Below are 18,572 nucleotides of genomic sequence, written 5' to 3'. Positions count from 1 at the left end.
TGACACGTCCTGTAAGCAATGCAGAAGAAGTCCTGCTTTCTTTGAACAATTCTTTGAAAGAAGCGTTATGGGTAGGCTTGGGATAGAAAGTTCCGGAAAGAGGAACAGCGGTCAGCACAGAGCTGAATAAGTGTTCACTAACAGATTTGACTTATAATAATGTTAATACTATTTAGCACAGTATCAACAGTGATTAGTGCTTCTGTGTCACAGACCCATTTTTCATAGGTTCAGATCCCAACTACAGTCTTCGCTTTTTTGAATTTTACATGTTCTGCCCGTGTGTTTACAACAGGGGGTTCATGCATCATGGGAATCTGCATTTACTCCTATAAACAAAGCAACAGGCCTGCAGGACAATATGATGTTTCATTGGCAGTTGTAATGTCCATCTTGAGAGTAATCAGAAGCCTTTCCTATCCCCTTCTGTCTGTGCCTTCGATATAGGTAACAGCTTGCAGACCATTTCGGGGATGATCTCTGAACTATCATGATTAAAGACGATTTCTTTACAACAAGGGCTCTTTCACTTTTTGAGACCAATAGCCACCCCTGGTCTGTTCCTTAATTTATAGTCACAAGGATACAAAGAGTCCATCTAAGAATATCACCTGTACATTTTGTTCCCAGTTTAATCCCACTTTGCGGTCACACGGACCAGAGTTAATCCCAGAAGACTGGACGAAAAGCAGGAACCAACTTAAGATGGGGTGCCAGTCCGTCACAGGGCACAGTCATACATACATTCACACACACTAATATGTGGCTAATTTAACGTCACTAAATAATTGAGTCATCATGTATTTAGAGTGTGGGGGGAACATTGGTGCCTTCAGGGACCGTGCAGACGTTACACAGGCAGCTCCCTCTGAGAGCTGTAATGCAGCAGCAGTAATTCCTGCACAAAAAAAAACAATTAAGGTCATTTTTCAAACATGTTTCTCACATTCCTCCAGCACTGAATGGTCTTCTTATATGGTTACCTCAGCACCATTCCAGCCTTCCAGACTTCCACCCCAGGCACACAGCTGATGAATGCTCAGTAGCTGAAACATTGTGAAGATCCAGAATTGTTAGTTGTTCTGCAGGGTATGTTCATATTGTACTGCTCAGTGTCCATTTTGTAAGCTGCACTTTTCTAGGAAGACCATTTGCCTACAGAACATTCTGGTTTTTTTGGGTTCAATAAAGTGCTAGAAACATTCTTTAGGGATTTTGGTTGATGTTGGCTCAGTAGCAGATTTTTTTGACCTCACATTTCTGCTATGCACCTTGTGTTCCATCTTATGCCAAAGGTGGAAGGCCACTGGAATAACCAGAAGTGATGTCATTTTTGATACTCGAGCCTGAAGTGTGTTTAGAAAAGGGCTGGAAATATTCAGCAACAATGCTTAGGTATGTGGTGTCATTCCAGTGATGATCAGTTTGTTTTAAGTGGTTTAATATGTGCCAAAAATCTATCCCAGTACTTAACACTACCACCACTTGCTTGGACTGTCAACACAAGGCAGGATAAATCCTGGGATTAACTTCATTTTCAGCGGTAATCGAAACTCTTTAGACACAGTGACATTTTTCCAGTCTTCATTTGACCGGTTTTTTAGCCCACTGTAACTTTATTTTGCTGTTTATAGCTGAACCTGATGTGGTCTTCTGTTGGTGTAAAACACTCTTAAGTTATGACGCCTTTTGCACACTCCTCTTCCAAAGTGCTATTATTTGATTATTTTTGGTCTTTCTGTTAGTTTCAGCAATACTGCCCATTCACCTCTGACTTCTCATTTTTGGTTTTTCACCTCATTCTCTATAAACTGTAGAGACTGCAATGTGATTTAAAAAAAAAACATCCTTGGAGGGTGACTGTTTCAGAGAATGTACAACTGACACCCATAACCAAGTCACTCAGTTCACTTCTTGCCCATTCTCATGTTTAGTTGAATAACAAGGAAACCTTTTGACCAAGTGTGTGTGCTAAATAGATTGACTTGCAGGTACATGAGTGACTGCGTGAAAGAGCGGACTGTTATTGTGAACTTGTACAGCATCTCATAACTGGGAAGCATGCGCTGATAGTTGCATCACCCACCACACTCTACACTGGTTGCTGTATTCATTACAGTCTTGGGTTTTGACAGGAGAAGACCCTTGCATAGTCACACTTGGAGTCGACAAATGAATAAACAAATGAATGTTTGACATTTGGCTTTTTACAGAATCTCAATAAATAAATATTAATATATTATAACAAACATCAAACTATCTCTCAAATACACACCACAATGACTAAAAACCAAGAAAACAACAAAAAAAAAAGTTTCTCACTTGCCTAAAGATAAGACCAGCCGTCAGTCACAGTGAGGCATTATAGAGGCGTATTTTTTGATGGTATAAGTCATATATTGGTAATGTTAGACTGTTATATTATAGTGGACCTGAGAAAAAATAGAAGACCTTCCAGTGCTCTGTAACTCCAAAATCAATCATGTCTGAGGCAAAAGTGGAGTAGAATTGTGGCTACATACTGAGGTCATTCTTTAAAGCAGCAGTGCTCAAGTGACGGGCTGCTTTAGAGGCTTCCAGCCTGTTGAATTCATTTTCCTCGTAAAGGCAGTGGGCCTATCCTCTTTTAAAGCGTGCACTTACCACCACCTTGTGGCAGAAGAAAATTATATCTTGGCAGCGATTTTGTAGCTGGGTGTCACTGAAAAAAAATTGTTGTTGAAAACGAGTTGATGGATGAAGACCGTATTTCATATTGTGAATAAGTTAATGCTTTAATTAAATATATAATATATATATATAAATCCTAAGCCTAAAAGTGCAACTATATTATGTGACATTTTTATGTCACTTTTTTGTCACGCTTTAAATCAGGCTTATTTTAAAATCTACATATATATGTTTGGTATCATTCCTTTCAGAATTAATCAAACTAATGTGATGTTGTTAGATTTTCTGATTCTTATTCCGTTTTTAATTTATAAACTAAAAAATATCAAGAACCCGCGTCTTGCTAGATGAGACTTAACCAAGAGTACCAAGAGATTTAACCATGCCCAGAGCTGGAAATAAAAGACAAAAGAGTAGGACAGCTGCTGTACAGGCTTTTAAATGTTCGATGTACGTGAGGTGCAGATCATGCAGCATGGCAGCAGCAGTAGCAGCAAGCCAGCAGCTGATTGAGCAAAGAAGAGGTAAAAAAAAAAAAATTTGTTTTCCATTGTATCACCGTTTTAAGAGGGGATTTCGGAAGAGCGACTGCAACTCCTTGGGATGTGTTCAGCCCTCCTCTTCACAACGCAAGCGGCAGACTGGCTGCAACTGTGGGTTGGGTGCCGAAGCTTGTGGCATCATATTCAAAAAGACTTGAGGCTGTAATTGCTGCCAAAGGTGCATCGACAAAGTATTAAGCAAAGGCTGTGAATACTTATGTACATGTGATTTCTCAGTGTTTTTATTTTTAATAAATTTGCAAAAACATCAAGTAAACTTTTTCCACGTTCTCATTATGGGGTGTTGTGTGTAGAATTATGAGGAAAAAAATGAATTTAATCCATTTTGGAATAAGGCTGTAACATAACAAAATGTGGAAAAAGTGATGCACTGTGAATACTTTCTGGATGCACTGTTTATAAACATACATATATACATATACATATCTACACACACACACACACACACACATATATATATATATATATATATATATATCTATATATGCATATATATATATATCAGTATAGTATACAAATCTGCATATATATACACACATATATATGTATATATAACGCTTGCGGTTGGTAAGCAAGTCGGCTAACATCCGCTACGGTGGCCTCTTTCAGTTGCGAGAAGCAGATCATAGAATGGTTGAAATAGTTTACTGTCAAATAATGCAAAGAGTACGCAACACGTGTTTTGCCCTAATTCTGGGCTCATCAGGCGTACACACCATACAATCAGATTGTGATTCAGACTACGAATGCATTGAATGTAATTACCCCGATCTACATACTGTCAAATAAACGAACCACACGCCGTGGCGCAACATAAGAGGCTTTGCCTCGGACGCTGACGTTCTGAGGTTCGATTCCCGAGAGGGGATGCAGTGAGTGTGTACGCCTGATGAGCCCAGAATTAGGGTGAAACACGTGTCGCGTACTCTTTGCATTATTTGACAGTAAAACTACATATATATGTGTGTGTGTGTGTGTGTGTGTATATATATATATATATATATATATATATATATATATATATATATATATATATATATTCATTTGGATCTTGATCTTGATCTTTGTTTGTCCGCGAATGAATTAGAAGAAGCACTAGATGGCAGTAGAGAGACAGCTAAAACATAGGCATTGCGTTAAGAATCTTATACTACTTAAGACTGTAGTACTCCTGTCACACCTCAAAACACAGACATTCAAACTAAACAAATTGTTGTGCTTTAAATTAACTAAAGAGATCTTCATTTAGATCTTGATCTTTGTTTGTCCACAAATTCCACACATGCGTAGACCACCTTCCAGTTTAGTATGTTGTTGTCACTCACGGATGTCAACAATGTGCCAGAATAACGAAATGGGTGGTTGACAGTGTTACGCTGGTTAACTCCTGAGGCCTGGTTAGAGAATGAGATTGGCGAAGATAAAAGGTACGTGCCTACGTAACATATGAATGAAAGAAAGACAGTGGGTAAAATGAATGACAACATAACAGCATGTTCCGGAAATTATTATTGTTACGTTGTAGCCGGCGAGTGCTGCGTGTTTCACTGTTGTACCATGGCTTGCTCACATGTCAGTGAAGTGATCCCTTTTTATGCTTTAAAGAGCCTCGATACCTATGTGTCCCCCTTTTATAACCATTGCTCCGTGTATATTGCCTTACTCTTTGGATTGCCACAAAGCAACCTGCGAGATTGGAGAAAGGTTGAGAAGACATCGTGAGAGGAACCGATAGCGTCGTGAAAACGAGACGGACTGTGAACGGACAGAAGCAGAAATGCTCCTACACTACCACATAATTACTATTCGGACAGTGATTCCAAGTAGGCTGTTCCTATCGAATCAATATCCAAGGGTTTTCTTTTGTAATTTTGTTTCACTTCTAAAAAATCATAATGCTGTGTGACAAATATATATATAATGTGTATATATGTATGTATATGTATGTGTGTGTGTGTATATATACTTGTATGTGTACTGCGTTCACAGTCAGCTTACGTGAGCACTACCCAAATCGGTACTCTTATCTGAGACATCACACACTGCATGCATGGGTTTTTTTTTACACTGTCTTCCTTTAGCTGGACATTGACTTTTTCCAACGTGTGCTTAGTTTCCGCAGTAGCTGCACTTATAAATATGCTTGTATGCGTACTGCGTTCACAGTCAGTTCACGTGAGCCATTCAGAGTACATGCATCGAAGGTCATTTGCATAAGCACAGTCCTTCACCCACGAATATTGACCTTATATGGGCAGGCACTTAATTACGTGGGAGGCGTGATGACGCGGGACGCAACTCCGCCTCACACGGTGACCGACCTGCAGGCTATGGCCGTATAGTGTATATGGACGTAAGTAGGTTCCAGTTATGACCGTTACGTGTAGAATTTCGAAATGAAACCTGCTTAACTTTTTTAAATAAGCTGTAAGGAATGAGCCTGCCAAAGTTCAGCCTTCCACCTACACGGGAAGTTGGAGAATTAGTGATGAGTAAGTGAGTGAGTCAGTCAGTGAGGGCTTTGCCTTTTATTAGTATAGATACACACACACACACACACACACAATATGTGATGTCAAATGGCTTGACTCCTAGAGAGAAAACTCTATGGCAAAATGAGTGACTTGCTGCAAAGTTCAACACTCTACCCTCATTCCCCAAAGCTGAGTTCCAGTATCCTTAAGCCAGCATCTTAAAATCTATTATTTTAAGTCCATTGGGGTGGTAGTGATAGTAAGAGGGTTTATACTTAGGGGATTAAAAAGGGCTTTGTCTTTATGGGTATGGCATTTTGTTTTTGTCTAAAACTGCTTCGTCCATCTTTAGTGTTCATGAGGCCTTATTCCACACTGAGTCATGGTGTGGGTAGTTTTACTGTTTTGAAGGCACAAACCCCATTATAGATTTACATGATATATTAAATTTTAGTGGTACAAGCTGCATGGGTGTTTTATGGTTGTTGCGCCTGGTTTATTTCTGGTTATTTTTAGTTTTGCCGATTTGTATTAAATTGTGGTAACACAGAATGCGCAGTATTGCCAGCCACTGTAATGTGGTTTTTAGCGTATAAAGAAAATGGATGGTTGGTTAGATGTGCTCTTTCCAAAAGATTTTACACATGTTTTTTGAAGAAACCAAAATCATGCCATCTTGAATTCTTAAAGGTTTGTCTTTCAAAGGGGCCAGATTTGACTGAAGCCAAAGTTTTCCTCTCAGATGAGATCCAAAAACTGCAGCAGGAAAATGGCAGCTTACATAACATCATCACAATGATGAAAAAAGAGATGGAGGAGTTACGAGAACAGTTCCTGGCAAACCCACCATCTGGCCAGTCACAAAAGGACAATAAGGTTCCCCCAAAGGTGCATGGCAGCGGAGACATTTTAATACCAGGTACAGTGTGTAAACATCAAAGTCAGGAAGCCATATTGTTACTGTGGCGCTTTTTGCCTTTTTACAATGATTTATGCTATTGGCTAACATTCAAACTGGCAGTTTATCATATGGCTGATGTACTTCTTGTGTTTTAATCTCCAATACTTATTTTGTGAGTGTTCAGAAATATGAGAATTAGCCTATGTACCCTGATCCTTGTGGTTCTCTTATCTATGGGCTGGTGACCAACCTCTTGTATGTACTGTAGAAATGGTTGAAGTAGTAAGTTCCTACATAATCTAAAACAGTCCATGTTAGAAAACAATCAGATTTACTCAGTCTGATTCTTTCTTAATTTCTACTCAGTGACTGTTCAATTCATTTTTGGACTATTTAGACCCTTGGCAAGTATTACTAATTGCAGTTAATTAGTGTTACTCTTTGAGAATCCCTTTTGTAGGCAGTGTTGCCCACTAGTGGCTAACAGGTTAAACTAGAAAACGCACTGCATTGGGGAACCGAATCTCTGGCACTATTTGTGTCTCGGAGCAAGTCACTTATTCTGCTAGTCCTCATGCTTTACCAATATAGGAATAATGCCACCAGACTTGTAAAGTAGTGTGACCCTCCAGAATTTACTAAGCTTAAATTCCATGCTGTTTTGCTCCTTCAGACCTTTGACCCATCTATCCTCAAACTCATAGAACATTTAATCCATGTTTGCCAGGAGTAACTTAGTTTAGTATAATATAGTATTATAAAGTCTTTTACATGTTGACCTTATTCACTGCTGTGACTGAGCTGCCCCCATTGAGTGTTTGTCCCACCACTGCAGAACTTCTATGCCATCATAGAAGAGTTGTGGTGTCATCATGGATGTCTCAAGGATAAGGTAAAGTGTATTGGAATTATACTCTTCTGTCCTGTGGATTTTGCATGCTCTACATTGTGAATCCCTGGGTGAATTTATTTAGTGCAACAATTCATTGTCTATGTGGCTACTTCACACAATCTGCCTTAAATTTTTCTTTTCTGGTTTAAATCTTATTTTAGTGGCAGATCTTTATTAGTCTCCATCAACACCTTTTTCCTCCTCTTCTTCTACTGCCTCTCATGGAGTTCCCTAAGGGTCCATTTTAGGCCCAAACACTTTTTGCCTTATGCATACTTTCTCTAGGATCAGTTATTCAACATCGTAATATTGCATTGAAATATGCATTTCATTGCTATGCTGATGACATAGAGTTGTATCTACCCCTGATGCCAACTGATATGGGTTCAGTAATGACTGTCTTAAGAATGTTAAACACTTGATGGTTAATAACTTCCTTCAGTTAAATAAGAATAAGGCAGAGGTGCTGCTTTTGGCCTTCTTGTTTCCATGAGTAGTCTTGCCAATAACCTTGGTCCTCTGTCCCCCCACCCCATATTACCTGGGGGTAATTTTTGTTTTTTCCTTCTGTATTGACAAAGAGATAAATGGACAGTGTGCCATCTCAGAAACAAGCCCTTCTTATCTGCTAAAAACCAGAAGACTGACATCCATGCCTTTGTCTCCAATAAGTTGGATTATTGCAGTTCTTTATATCTTGGAGTCAGTCAGGCTTCCATATCTCATCTTATGCTTGTTCAAAATTGCAGCAGCCAGGTTGTTAAAGATTCCCGCAAGAAGGAATACATTACTCCTACCTTGGTGTCTCTTCATTGGCTGCCAATCAGGATCAGGATAATGTTTAAAGTGCTATTTTTTTGTTTTTTAAGCACTATATATTTCAGTTCTCCCTATTCCAATATTCTTCCTCCAGGGAATTTAGATCATCACCCCAATTTATGTTTTCAGTGTCACATTCTCACCTCGTAAGGAAAGGGGGTCGAGCTTTTTCAGTGATTGCTCCAAAACCCTGGAATGAATTACATTTAACTGCTCCTACCGTTCTGACATTTAAATCTTTATTTTTCTCGGACATTTGGAGATACTGAATAATGTTTTTGCTTTCCTATGGCTTGGAAGTCATTATGTTCTTTTAAGCTTTGGAGTTTGGAGACCAAATTGTATCATCTTTGTTTGTAGTTTTATTCAGTGATTTTATGTCACTTTTTCATTTTGTACAGCACCTTGGTGTAGAGATTAAATGTGGTTTATAAATAAGTTTCATTTGCTCTGATTTATAGCTGAACTACAACAACAACAACTTTTTGTTTTCTTTCTTTGTCTTTGTAAAGAATATGTCACGTCGCTGGAGGAGGAAGTACAGCAACTGAAACGAAAATGCCGAGAGCAGGAAGAACAATTGGAGGAAGCGGTGAAGGCAGCCACCAAAGTGCCAGCACCTCTGCCTGGCCTTCCAGTCGCTCCAGAAAATGCGTTTCTTCAGAATCACATCTGCACACTCAATGAAACCATAGGTGAGAGCCACTGAGGTACAAACCGGACCCAGAAGATGGGAACTAATGAGATTGCCATCTTTGAACGAAAGCTTTTTCCCCCCTTTATTATGGTTGTTCTTTATTGTTTTTAACACTGTAAGAATTTCTGACCATATTGTGTTTAGAATCCCATCCTATTATTCTTTTTGTGACCCACGTGTTTCAGTGGGGACAGGCATAAGGGAGGAACCAACTGAATGGGATGTCAGTATGTCTTGGAACACACACACACACACACGACAAATTCTGTGCTTGCATCAGTGTTCTCATTGTTTTACAGTGAACGCCATTATATTTTTAAAATTCTCAAGCTTGGTAAATCCAATTCAGATTTGCAGGAGGCCAAAGGTTATTCCATGAACATCAAGTATAAGATGAGAACCAACCCTGGATGGTGTGAGACTTTGTCACAAGACACAATCACTGATCTAGAGCAGTTAACTTTTGGGGGGGCTATATGTGGAAAGTCAATATACCAGTGTTGTCTGTTTTGTCATTTTGTAATGAATACCGTACTGAAACGAATTACTTTTTAATAAAACCACATCAGCATTGTGTCAAACCTACTTAATTCGGTTAAGAATCACTAGGGGTGCAAAGCCTATCTCAGCAGTATTGTACATAAGGCAGGAAGAAATCCTGGATGGACAGTCAGTCCATTGCAGGACCCGCTTGCACACCAACGTCACACTTGCACAGAACTAATTTTAAAATCAGCAGTTAACCTAACCTTTGTGTTTTTAGGTGGGAGGGTAGAAAACTGGAATTTCCAGGAGAAAACTCACACCCACCCCAGAGAAAATACATACCCCGCAATTGGGGCCATGAGTTGAACCCAGGAAGCCAGATTTGTGAGGCTACACTACTAACAGTCACTGCACACCCGTGCTGATCACATCCAAAAGATACATGCAGGTTCAGTTGACCCCATGAGCAGCCATGTGTAACTGAGTTTGCATTGGAATGGACTTTGTTCCTGCCCTGAGCCCAATGCTGCTGAATAGTTAATGCCCAAACCCAGCAACAACCCACTCACCCTCTCCTTCCCTGGCACGCAAGGTTGAGGTCCTCTAGAGCGCTGAACAGGGGTTCCCTTGTCATTCTGAAGTTTCACTGGCCCAGGATGTCTCTCACCTGCAATTATGACATACCGGAAGTTGTTCTGGGTCCAGGATGACAAGGAATTGATCTGCCTCAGCCAGGTGAGTTGTAGTGGGCAGCGTAGGAGGACATCACTTGCCTGGAGAGGATGAGAAAACAGAAGACCATTATTTGTGTTGTGTTTATGGTGATGCTGGTATCCTCTAGTTTGCTTTTAAACCTGATAAAAGGTGTTGTGTTCAATAAAAGAGCATCTATGGACTGGAACTTGTGTGTGAGACAGTTGTGTTCTGGATTTGAGTTGTGGGACACAGAAGGTACACATTTGGGTTTTTTTGAGGTCGGAGGACAGGGTGCGAGTTTACTTTGCCGTTCATGAGTTTTCACTAACTTGTGACCTTTTCCATCAGGTGGACTCCGAGCAGAGAAGGTCTCCACTTCAGCAGTGCTGAGGAAGCATGAAGCCCGAGTTGTTCACCTTGAATCGATGCTCTCTCAGGTCACTCAACAGGTAGGGCTGAGCCAAATCATTGTTTGAAAAAATAAATAAATACAAAGCAGCCAAATCATGCTTTTACTTTCTTTTCATTAATCACAGATTAGAGGATTAGTTTTACAGTTCTGGGAGCTAGAAAGCTGGGTTAAATGGATCAGTCTGTACCTGTGTGCTGGAACTGATATTGGTGTTAGTGGATAACTAGGTGGCCAGACACCAGTGAAAAATATCTCAAAGTTATTGCTTTAGTTTGTCAATAGGGGGTGCTGTTTTATGTACAAGTGCTCAGAATAAGCACAGTATTTACACAGGATTCTTCAATACATTTTATAGTTTGGCAAATACATACAAGGAGAGACATTAATGCCAAACTCCTTAATAATAAAACAAAAAGAAGATGACAAAAGACATGTGTGATGAATATTTGTTGTGCTTTTTATTATTGGGAATTTTTAAAGAAATCAATAGGACTCCATTTCATGCTATAGTGTGTGAACTGGGACCCGGACACAGGCAGACGGACAACATAGTTCCACCACACACTCGTTTATTTACAATATTTACAAATTCGTGCTCAGACCCCAGTGCCTCTTGCACCGATTCCCCAAAGTCCAGGCCACACTCTCAGTCACTGTGCCTCTCCAGCTCCAGCCCCGACCGAGTCCCACACTGGATATTCCGGCATCGGGGCGCCGCCTGGCGGTGGCCACGGGTACCTACTGGGCTGGGCTTCCAAGCCCTGTACCCGAGGCCCCCAACACAACCAGGAAGGATGCCCCCTCGCGGTCTCGAGGAGGCACAAGCCCTCCTCTGGTCCTCTTGGGCGTCCCGGCCGGTGACCACAAGTGCCAGACTAAAAACAAAATGTAAAACTACTGGAAATGAAAATCGGTTTGTGAACACTGAGCTCTGCAAGTATCGAGTGTCACAAATACCTGACCAGTGTTCACCTGATACATCAAAAGACATGTCTTTTCCATCTTTTGTAATATACTAATAGGCAGAAAGTACAGTAGGATTCAGGTGCATCTTGTGGTTTTATTGCCCACATTTCTCTCTAGCAGTGAAGCTCTGAAGTTGTCGGACTGTGGTATAGCGGGTCCCCGGCTCTAAATGCATGGCCAGTTTCTAAATAAATAATCAATGCACTTGCAGCTTAAGAAAGGGGCATGGTAGTGTGGCCAAAGCTGTTCCCTGGTGTGATACGGGTGTGGGTGTTTCCACACAGGTGTGTGACCACCTGTGTCCATAATTGATGCTGGGAGCTGCTAATTGCTGCACCTGTGCCACGTCCCCATTATAGATAGGAGAAACGCGAGTGCGGAGGGAAAGAAAAAGATCAGAGAACAACGGTTAATGGAAAGAAGAAGAAGGCAGGAGGTGCAGAGAGCCGTTGTTGGAGTTAGTGAGCGAACAAGAGCAGGCTCACTGGTGGATGCAGGCAGTTGGGAGAAGAGCCCCTCAGCAGGAGTATTTGGCCAACACTCGGTGGAGGCATTCGGAAGTGGCAGCTCCTACTGAGCAATCTCCTGGAGCTGGAGTGACCAAGAAGGTGGTGGGCTCGCCATGGAAGATGGTGGGACATAATGACTTCCAAGCCATAGCAAAGCAAAAACATTATTCAGTATCTCCAAATCTCCGAGAAAAATAAAGATTTAAATGTCAGAACGGTAGTCAGTGAGCTTGGAAGGTTGAGCCCCAGCATGAGCACCCTGGTCGCTGGGGAACCCGAGTCTTGGTCTGGTGGGAGATGTATGTAGCCAGGGGAAAGAAGGCTATCAGACCAGTAGAAGGCAGCTGCACCTGCTGATAAGGATCACTTCCCTTTTGCATGGCTAGTATGGGAGAAGCATGGGAGTCACCAGTTGATCTGAGAAGGCACCAAGTTTTTGTAAAGGACAGTTTCTTGCCATGGTTTTAATCTCGTTTTAACGGCTGATTTTTTTTTTTTGTAACCTCCACTTTTATTCACATTGTTTTTATGGATTATTTATTTATTGACCATTTTGAAGCACTGCACTTTGGACACTGTTTTGTTTATTTTATTGTTTTTAATTAAATCACTTGGTCACTTTTTGCACCATTCCCTTGCTCAGTTTGATTTGTCTTCCTCTGCCAGTTCATCTGGTTACATTACTAGAGGGCTCCCAAATCTGTGGAGCAGGGCCAGCATCGGACCACTTCTGAAAAATCTATTGACTTACACATTACTCCTCACCACCCCACCGCGTTTAAAGGCACCCTTTAGTGTGCAGTATGCCATGAGGTTACGGCTGCCCCCTGGTGCCCACAGCCAGCCCTATATATCCTGTCTCCTTTGATTTTTTTATTTGGACACCTTAATTTTTGATCTGGCCCAGAATGGAGCATCTGTCCGGCATACGTGTGCTCTAACAGTAGAAATACTGAAACATTTTGTCAAGTGTCAAGGCAATGGACGCCAAAATAAAAATTTTAAATTGCTGTTTTGGTTACTACCATTGAGTCACTGCTTCTTATTTCACTTGTTCGTGTTCATATTGTTAAAATTTTTTAAACTTTTCAGTCCACCTTCATCTGTAAAGGATCTATGGATAATGTTCATTGTGAAAGATATTGTATAAGATGAAAATGTTGCTGTTCTAGCTACTACCACTGATTCAGTTGCCAGAGGTGGTAATACAGAAATTCTAAAATAATTGTAGCATCTAAGGATGACATTCACAGTGAAAGGTGTAATATATAAAATTATAACACTTTTGTTTTATGTCCTCCCACTCACTGTAATGATAAGTCTGTCCTTTCCCTGCCAAATTTGAATGGCTTTAAGGTTTCATTGGAAAGCATACATTACAGATCAATAGCACATATAGTGCTACATCTCTGCACCTTAATTAGACTGGATATCTCTTCTGGTACCCATCTGGGGTGCAGCAAAGGAGTTAAGTAATTATTCCAAAAAGAATAAAATGTCTGCAAGGTTTGTAGTTGCTCCACATGCTCGGTTCACCAAGAACAACATTAATATGGGTAGTTTGCTGCCTCATGGATCCAGCGTTCTGAGTTCAAATCCCATACCTAGTCGTTGTCCGTGTGCAGCCTGCATGGCTTTTTCCCGTAGTATTCTCGTTTTCTGTTCCCATTGCCAAAGATGTGCCCGGATAGGTTAACTGGCATTTCCAAACTGGCCCTGTGTGGGTGTGTGCATGAGTGAGTCATAGGGTGGCCTTGCTCCCTGTGACCCTGAGTTGGTTTAAGGATGATGTGTTTGCGCTTTTATATTATGGTACACTCAATTTGTAATTCCCTTTGTGACTCTAACTTGGTTTGCCTGCCAGGAATGACACTGTGATTATATGGGAACATGCATACCTTATACATACAATTTGTAAGTTGCTGGGGTTAACAGTATTGTGATATAAATAAATAGAAGCACAGAATGACAGTTCTGATTCTTTTAGTTGTTTTTTAACCACTCTTGTGGATATTTTGATAGTGCTTAAAAAGTGAATCTCTTATTCTTCTCTTCCAAAGATGGAGGGGAGAGCTTTTTCAAAGGCTGTTGTGCCTAATGCCTTTCTCCTGTGAATTTCAGGCCCGCCAGAAGCAGGTGGAGTATGATCAGCTCCAGTTTGAGATGAGAAATCAAGCAAAGCACAAGAATTCCGAGATTGCTGGCCTCAGGGAGCGAGTCGCTAATTTGGAACTGGAGCTCACTGAGACTCGCAAGGAAGCAGAGGAGTATTTCAAGGGCAACCTACAGCGCAACCTGGAGGCTGTGGCGCTTGGGAACGAGGTGGGTGCACAATAAATAAATCCTGTAGCCAGCTGGTGAGGACAAAAGCAACTTGAACTAACTGATAGTGCAAAAGTGATGGGATCTGGTGTAACATTAAAAAAAGAAAAGTCAAATGAATGAAAAAGTCCTGTTTAACTCTCATGAAATGTTAGTGTCTTTAGGCAAGCTCCACAATATATAGAGAACATCTCTCCAGAAATGAGTACAAGTTAGGTTACTCGATAACTCGAAGCATGCTCAGTGTCATTAAAAGTAGGAGTGCGGCCTGTGATGGACTGGCACCCCATCCAGGGCTGGCTTCTGTGCATTGTTATCGTAATAGGCACTAACTCCTCTCAACCCCACCTGGGTAAGGAGATGAAAGGACATGCACATTTTTCCTTAAAAATACAATTGTAAATGAATAATACTCCCTATTAATAGTTCTTTACATTTATATAGTGCTTTTCTCTCTGCTCAAAGCACTTTTACGTACTGAGTGGAAAGCCATTTCAACCACCACTAATGTTTGGATGATGCTACAGCAACCATTTTTTGCCCCAGTACGCTCACCAAACATTAGCTGTTAAATGGTGGAGGGTTGCACAGTACTTATCCAAATGAAACTGGGACGATTAGGGTGCCAGAATGGCTAGGCCATTGTGGGTAGTTTAGCCTGGACATACTTTACGAAGGATGCCCAGTGATCTTTTATGACCACAGAGTGTGAGGACATCTCATCTGAAGGATAGTGCCATTTTTATAGCACAGTGTGCTACTGTCACTGCCCTTGGCTATTGGGATCCACATTCAGACTAGTAGGTGTGTCTTCCGAACCTTCCAGCAGCAACTGAAGCTTTTTCATGCTTAGGTTCAGGTGGATTGCATGAAGTGCATGTGGTTTGGCTGCTGGCTCCTTGAGACATTTAGGTGCTGAGTTGCTGTCAGGTTGCCTAATTTACGTCTTTTTATTTCTTTTTTTTTGCTATATTTCAGGTGTCTGCTTTGAAGTTGGACATTGCAAGTCGCACAGCTCCAGTGTTAGTGGACCAGGTAAGCAGTCTGATGTTTGATTATATGAGAGATTGGCTAACAAAGAAAAAAATGGATGAAAGGTTACCTTTTTTTTCCCTACAGCAAATTGTATTAAAATTCAGCAAAACAAGAAAGCACTATTAGACGAAAGATTAATGAGATATATATATATATATATATATATATATATATATATATATATATATATATATATATATATATATATATATATACTGCTCAAAAGAATTAAAGGAACACTTTTAATCAGAGTATAGCATAAAGTCAATGAAACTTATGGGATATTAATCTGGTCAGTTAAGTAGCAGAGGGGTTGTTAATCAGTTTCAGCTGCTGTGGTGTTAATGAAATTAACAACAGATGCACTAGAGGGGCAACAATGAGATGACCCCAAAACAGGAATGGTTTAACAGGTGGAGGCCACTGACATTTTTCCCTCCTCATCTTTTCTGACTGTTTCTTCACTAGTTTTGCATTTGGCTACAGTCAGTGTCACTACTGGTAGCATGAGGCGATACCTGGACCCTACAGAGGTTGCACAGGTAGTCCAACTTCTCCAGGATGGCACATCAATACGTGTCATTGCCAGAAGGTTTGCTGTGTCTCCTGCACAGTCTCAAGGGCATGGAGGAGATTCTAGGAGACAAGCAGTTACTCTAGGAGAGCTGGAGAGGGCCATAGAAGGTCCATAACCCATCAGCAGGACCAGTATCTGCTCCTTTGGGCAAGGAGGAACAGGATGAGCACTGCCAGAGCCCTACAAAATGACCTCCAGCAGGCCACTGGTGTGAATGTCTCTGACCAAACAACCAGAAAGACTTCATGAGGGTGACCCAAGGGCCCCATGTCCTCTAATGGGCCCTGAGCTCACTGCCCAGCAGCATGCAGCTCGATTGGCATTCGCCATAGAATACAAGAATTGGCAGATGCACCACTGGTGCCTGTGCTTTACAGATGAGAGCAGGTTCACCCTGAGCACGTGACAGAAGTGAAAGGGTCTGGAGAAGCCATGGAGAACATTATGCTGCCTGTAACATCATTCAGCATGAGCAGTTTGGTGGTGGGTTAATGATTGTCTGGGGAGGCATATCCATGGAGGGTCACACAGACCGCTACAGGCTTGACAAAGGCACCTTGGCTGCCATTAGGTATCAGGATGAAATCCTTGGACCCATTGTCAGACCCTATGCTGGTACAGTGGCTCCTGGTGCACGACAATTCCTGGCCTCATGTGGTGAGAGTATGCAGGCAGTTCCTGGAGGATGAAGGAATTGATACCATTGACTGGCCACCACACTTTCCTGACCTAAATCCAATAGAACACCTCTGGGACATTATGTTTTGGTCCATCCAATGCCACCAGGTTGCACCTCAGACTGTCCAGGAGCTCAGTGATGCCCTGGTCCAGATCTGGGAGGAGATCCCCCACAACACCATCTGTCATCTCATTAGAAGCATGCACCGATGTTGTCAGGCATGTATACAAGAACACAGAGGCCATACAAAGTGCTGCGTACAATTTTGAGTTGCTGCAATTAAATTTTGGCAAAATGGACTAGCCTGCCACATAATTTTTTCACTCTGATTTTTGGGGCGTCTTTGAATTCAGGGCTCTGTAGGTTGATCATTTTCATTTCCATCAAACGATGTGGCATCCTTTCGTTCCTAACACATTACCCAGTCTATATCAGTATAGATATCCAGGAGGATTTCTTTTTCCCATTGAGATCTGATGTGTTTTCAAAGTGTTCCTTTAATTTTTTTGAGCAGTTTATATATATATATATATATAGTGACTTGTTGCCTCTTTCCATTTCAAGAATGAGCTGGTGAAGCAGCTGCAGGAGGAAAACTTTCGTCTGAGGCAGAGATTGACTGGCACTGACCCCAAGACTGAAACGTCCTTGTTTGAAACGCACAGTGTACAAATGCTGAAAGCGAAGCTGAAACAGTCCGCACGCTGCATCTCCCAGCTGACGCGTGACAAACAGCAGCTCATTGCCATTGGCAACAAACTTAGGGCTGAGTTGGCTGAGGCAGGCCTGTATGGTAAGAGCAAAAACTGTAATTCTCATTCTTCTTTCTTAACTTTGACTCTTTGGAGAATCATTATTTTAGTATGAAGCTATCAGTTGTCACATTGCTATTGAAAGAATTAATGTTGTCTAAACAGAGGAGGGCTTCCAGGGCAGCACTGACACAGAAGCGCTAAGCACTATTCTGCCTTGCTTAAGCTTAATGACAGTGTCAAGGTTTTTCGGGGCCTGTGTGCATACTGGTACTGTTTTACCACACTTTTCTGGTTGGAATTTGTTTGACTGGGATTTTTTAAGTTATTTACTGTATTTTGTTTTTATTTTTGGTCTAGTGATGTCTGATTATCAATACTATGTGCACTATGACATTACACCTCCCCATCAGCTGCCTCCTTTGTCTTTCTGTAAACTCATTTCTCCTATTTTTGTGCCATCTTGTTGAATTGTTTTATAGCAATTGCTTTGTTAAATGTTATTTTTTTTTATCCAGTTCTAAATGAGGCGCATATACAGTCATGTGAAAAAGTAAGCACATGCCATGTAAACAGTGCCTACAGTTAAAGGTGATATACTTGTATTTGAACAAATGACGCATGAAATTAAAATGGTGTTTTCATTCTCCTAATCTAAATTCACAAGAATTCAGATTTGGCATGTAGAAAAAGTAAATCCATCCTGACATTTATCATCGCATCAAATACATAAAATTTGAATCAAGATTAATTACCAACGATTAGAACCGCCTTAGGGAGTATGCAGGTGATACCACAGATGTCTGGTGTTGTCTTTGCTGTTGACAAGTGTGGTGCCATTATGCCAAGATCAAAGGGGATCTTAAAGAGATCTAACCAGATTATTGAAGTCAATCATTCCACTGTAGGGAAAATCATCTACAAGTAGCACAGTTTTCTAAAGACTGCTAAATTGTCCGGAATTGGTCAGCCCAGCAAATTCTGACCAAGAGCTCACCATTTGATAATAAATGAAGTCTCTAAGAACCCCAAAATTTCATCACAGGATCTGCAGGTGACTCTTGCAACTGATGGTGTCAAAGTGCATGCATCCACAATCGGAAAGAGGCTGTAGAAATTTGA

At 41.1% G+C, this 18,572-nt stretch overlaps 1 protein-coding gene across 4 annotated transcripts in view; it reads left to right on the top strand.

Annotated features, from left to right (window-relative positions):
* Window positions 1-18,572, top strand: part of ccdc57 (coiled-coil domain containing 57) — an 85,653-nt gene that overhangs the window by 50,377 nt on the left and 16,704 nt on the right. For 3 of the 4 annotated variants that reach the window (XM_039740346.1, XM_039740344.1, XM_039740345.1), the window contains 6 exons: window positions 6,398-6,626; window positions 8,832-9,014; window positions 10,547-10,647; window positions 14,207-14,407; window positions 15,386-15,442; window positions 17,263-17,491. In XM_039740346.1, the coding sequence (XP_039596280.1) occupies window positions 6,398-6,626; window positions 8,832-9,014; window positions 10,547-10,647; window positions 14,207-14,407; window positions 15,386-15,442; window positions 17,263-17,491 (1,000 nt within the window). The remainder of the gene's footprint in view (window positions 1-6,397; window positions 6,627-8,831; window positions 9,015-10,546; window positions 10,648-14,206; window positions 14,408-15,385; window positions 15,443-17,262; window positions 17,492-18,572) is intronic. The other variant, XM_039740347.1, reaches the window with a different exon arrangement.

This window comes from Polypterus senegalus, chromosome 17 (genome assembly GCF_016835505.1).
Source record: "Polypterus senegalus isolate Bchr_013 chromosome 17, ASM1683550v1, whole genome shotgun sequence".
In the NCBI taxonomy this organism is placed as follows: domain Eukaryota; kingdom Metazoa; phylum Chordata; class Cladistia; order Polypteriformes; family Polypteridae; genus Polypterus; species Polypterus senegalus.
The sequence above is the reverse complement of the archived record's forward strand: the minus strand, read 5'-3'. Positions and strand labels throughout refer to the sequence as shown.